The sequence below is a fragment of the Electrophorus electricus genome, chromosome 16 (genome assembly GCF_013358815.1).
Source record: "Electrophorus electricus isolate fEleEle1 chromosome 16, fEleEle1.pri, whole genome shotgun sequence".
NCBI classification, from domain to species: Eukaryota; Metazoa; Chordata; class Actinopteri; order Gymnotiformes; family Gymnotidae; genus Electrophorus; species Electrophorus electricus.
Window position 1 is genome coordinate 4,238,161 of NC_049550.1, and position 4,671 is coordinate 4,242,831.

A 4,671-nucleotide genomic window follows, 5' to 3' on the forward strand; every position below is an offset into this window, starting at 1 on the left:
GGACACTAACAAGGATAAGTGCACCCTCTTCTGCAACCAGAAGAGAATGTCATTGACCTTAACCAGGGCAGTTTCTGGGCTATGGAATGAATGGAAAACAGACTGGAATGGTTCAAAAAGATTGTTACTTTTAAGGTAAGAGTTGATTGTCAAGGTCTCATGCAAGGATTTTGACAAAAATGGATTAGAAATGATGTCAGCAACGAAAAAAGAATCAAGTTTTCAAAGCAGGAAGATAGAAGGTTGGAGAGTTGCTGGCTGAAGGATAGGAAATCAGAGGTAAAATAATCAGCAATGTAGGGAAGAATTATAGAGTTCAGAGGAGGCAGAAACAGTATTCAGGGGTTTAAGTAACTTAGTATCTATTCAAACGAGATGGTGGGTGTTCATGTTGGCACCGTTAAGACTGGAGAGAGATTGACTTAGCACAGCATAAGGCATCACTGTAGGGACATACTTGTTTATAAGCATGAGAATGGACAGTTTAGATTTACTAAACTCCTCCGGTGGATATTGTTTGTGAGGTTTCTGTGGTGGAGTGTTTGCGTTGAATTGAATTTTCTTAATAATGGAAAGGGAGAAATAAACGGCACAGAAATCTGCTTAGGCTGTACAATATTTCTATGCAAAATGGAATTGGTCCTCGTTTTCCTTTCCATTTTTAAATTGACCGTATTAAAAAAAAATTCCATTCAATACAAACACCATCTAATGCTTCACTTTTCTTTTCCGTGTCCACTCAGTACGTCTATGGAAGAAATCGCACGTTAAAATAAACTCCGATTACACACTTGGCCGTATTAATTCGCTCGTAACCATTTCGAGAGTGTAAAGAAAACCGCTCTTTGGAAGAGAAAAGTGGGTGGCTCTTAAAAGAGCCTTTTGGGGATACCAAGACATGAAAACATGCACGTTTACTTCTTCTTGGGGGCAGCTATTTTCGCCTTTGCAGCCTTTGGTTTGGCAGTCTTGGGCTTGGCGGTCTTTGCCTTCTTGGGGCTCTTGGCTGCCTTCTTCGGGGTGGCCGGCTTCTTTGCTTTCTTGGGGCTCTTGGTGGCTTTCGCGGCGGCAGCAGGCTTCTTCGCCTTCTTGGGCGACTTCTTTGCAGCGGCGGAGGCGGGCTTCTTTGCCGCTACCTTCTTGGGCTTTTTAGCCGCGGCAGGTTTCTTGGCGGGCGCTTTTTTCGCCTTAGGCGCGGCTTTCTTAGCGGGCTTTTTCTTGGCTTCGTCTTGCTTCTTGTTGAGCTTAAAAGAGCCAGAGGCACCGGTTCCTTTGGTCTGCACCAGAGTTTCCTTTGTCACCAAGCTTTTGATAGCAAGCTTGACGCGAGAGTTGTTCTTTTCCACGTCGTAACCACCCGCAGCCAAAGCTTTCTTCAGAGCGGCGAGAGAGACCCCGTTCCGTTCTTTGGAAGCAGAAACAGCTTTGACGATAAGCTCACCGACGCTGGGTCCCGCTTTCTTGGGTCTAGCGGCAGCTTTCTTCTTAGGCGCCTTGGCCGGCGCAGCGGCGGCTGGGGCTGGAGCTACTTCTGCCATCGTCGTGTTAACTACGAGAAATAGACGCGCGCAAACAGTACTCTACGTCGCACACACTGCTCTGTTGAGTTGAACCTCCCTCCCAGCGAGGGGCCGGCCTTAAAAGCCGCATGAGGACGGTGTAGACTCAACCCGCCCAGCACTCAGCGTCTGTGCTTCCGTGAGCTGCTCGCACTTGTGTTTTCTCATGACAAATCCGGGCCTAAATATACATGCTAAAACAATTTGTAAGTCGTCAAACAACGCGTTTCGCAAGAAAGGGCTCTGTGGTTCACTTGCGTGCCAGAAAAGCCCGTGCAGCCCGATCTTGTTTTGCACAGCTGCCATAAAACGGTACTGCGCGACTGCCGCTCCAAATAAGACATGGTGTATTTCTAGGCATGTGGGGCGTGAAAATGTGAGAAATGAAGGCATACATCTAGCAAGTCCCAATGTGCGCGTTGAGGGAGAGCCTGAGCAAAAGCATGGAGGTGCTAAGAGTGCGGCAGTGGTGTGTGTACTAGTTGAAAAAGGCCTTATGTACGTGCGAGTAAAACACAGGTGCAGGAGAGAGTGGCTGAGAGTGTACTTCCCGCAGCCAAGTGTCTTAGTCAAAGTAAAGCCACCAAAACCTGGCGCTCCTTGTCAGGTAGCTGGCCTCTAATTGGGCTGGAATCACGTGCTCCCCATTAGGGGAGGCAACCACGTTGAGAACTCACGTCATTGCTGGGAGCCCAAGTTCTAACACTAAAGTAAATTACCCTGACCTCATCAGAACCCTCATTTGAATAACCCCAAGTTCCATCTAACCCAAAAGTGAATTAACCTTCCTCATCAGAACCCTCATTTGAATAACCACAAATTCACTCTAACCCTAAAGTGAATTACCCTGACCTCATCAGAACCCTCATTTGAATAACCCCAAACTCACCTTAAGAGATGTTTAGCATTTGCCCACTCTTTGTACTGCATACAGATCACAGCTATTCTTTACAGGCAATTCCTACAAGTTTCATAGCAGTTGATTCATTCCATTCTGAATGGTCTAGGGCTACGTGACCCCTTTGCCCCACAGGTCATTCGCAAGATGCATCTATAATGTCCCATGCAAGAGACGGAGAAGTCTTGGAAAACCTAGCATGTGAATGCGCACATATATATGCATGTGTGAGACAGATAGAGAGAGAGAAGTTGGAGTTGTGCAAGATATGTGTATTCTGGGAGTGCGATTACTGAGCCACAGGACTGTGACTCATAGAATCACATCATATTTAAAAAAATAAATAAATAAACTAATTACAATAATTTTGTAGATCTGACCCACTAAACAAACCTTATGCATGTTCTTTTGAACATTTTCTGGATCATGTCATCAATAAGGTGTTGACCTAAAATGAAAAATCACAAGGCAAGTTTATCTATTGGCATTCAAAGTGCACAAAGCAATACAGAAGGTATTGACAGGGCATCACAAAAACTAACTTTGTCTCTTCTTGTCATTAGGGTTCTGAAGAAGTTAAGGATTGCATCCCATCATATATTGCACTAAAGAAGTAAGTTATTCCTTCTCAGCAGATGACTAGGCTTCTTCTACTACAAACAAGGCAAAATAAGTGAAAATAATATTAAAAGCTACTAATGAAATGTAACAACAAGAAATAATGCCATAATGTGAGCAATGAAGATTACAACAATAGTTGCCAAGGTGACTTGACATGCTTGTAGGCTACATCAGAACCAAACATACATACATAAATACATACATATATACACACACACACACACAAATATATATAACACAAGTGTCTTTGTGTAGTCATATAAAGTGATCAAATACATTAAAAAAAAAAAAATGCAACTAAATGATGCCCAGTAAAACACTGCAATACTGATTGGGATGCTCTGCTAGTTGGAGCTTTGCTCCCATCTTGTGGCCAAACTATAAAACCAGCCACAAAATGAGTTGACTTATTTCTGTGTTCAAGAGACCTGAAGGGACAGTTGCATTTGGAATCAAGAACTGTTAACCATTTATTATTAGATTTGTGGTACAGCTTAAAGCTTGTGCACCGTGTCATAATGATAGTCCTGTTTTCAACAGTGGTTGCCAAAGTGATTTGAAGGCTTGTTCAAAAGTGATAGCTTAGAACCATGTGTCAGTAATATTAGACTATTTATTCAGGGGTTTGAAAAATTGTACATTCTTATTGTACTTGTTCTTCCAGTGCTATTGTTATTCGTCGTATTTATTGTTACGACCCTGTCTAGGCGATGAGGTCGCAACAGCATTTTGAAAAGACTGGTAGCAGGATGGTAGGTGGAATAATTAGTCACAAGACTAAACTGGTAGATGAGGTGAAATGTGTATTTAAATGGTGAACAAAGACACACACATCTACCTACAAACACTGAATTACTTCAGGAGTTGCCAAAATAAACAAAACCCACACTACCAGAAGAAACACCACAACTAAATACACTTTACAGGACAAAAATAAAATACAATCCTACTCTAACTCCCTGACAATAAACAGACAATAACCCCAAACCAACAGGCACCACTCCCTACAATCAGTAACTATACATAAACATACACAAAAACCGTTCAACTATCACAGCGATCACAATCATAAACAAAACATAGGGAATACTAACATACAGACAAGGAAAGCACAGCAAAGATTTCAAACTCTCAATTCATATAGCAAAACACTAACACAAAAAGGAGCTTGGGCAAGCCACTGGCTTCTTGCAGCAGGGTCCTTATATAAGCCACAGCAATCCCAGCAATCACTCAATGAGGGGCGGGGCTAGCAACGAGGTGCACAGACAGCCCCAAATGCAGAACTGGATCAGGAGCACACTGTAGCACTCCAGGAGTGTAACACCCAACTTACGTGTGAGAACTGGGGGAAACACGACTCCAGCATACCTTAAATTCTCAACAATGCGTCAGCATCACATTCGCTACACCTTTTTCATGAACCATCTTGAGAGGATTGAGAGGACAATCATTGACCATCGTACGAGTCGCTGGTTACACATCTTGTTCAAAAACACCAAAGGATTATGGTCAGTATAATCAGTGATTAGATCTGAACTACCATCAAGATACACTTCAAAGTGTTGCAGAGCAAAAAGGAGTGCAAGGGCT

At 43.0% G+C, this 4,671-nt stretch overlaps 1 protein-coding gene across 1 annotated transcript; it reads right to left on the reverse strand.

Annotated features, from left to right (window-relative positions):
- Positions 1-914: 914 nt before the first annotated feature.
- Positions 915-1,538, reverse strand: LOC118242680 (histone H1-like). The gene has a single exon (XM_035534788.1). The coding sequence runs from the start codon at positions 1,536-1,538 to the stop codon at positions 915-917; it is 624 nt and encodes a 207-aa protein (XP_035390681.1).
- Between the last annotated feature and the right edge of the window lie 3,133 nt (positions 1,539-4,671).

Bases quoted from the DNA above. Each gene is read 5' to 3' on its own strand.
- LOC118242680 (XM_035534788.1), bottom strand. From the start codon at position 1,538: ATGGCAGAAGTAGCTCCAGCCCCAGCCGCCGCTGCGCCGGCCAAGGCG.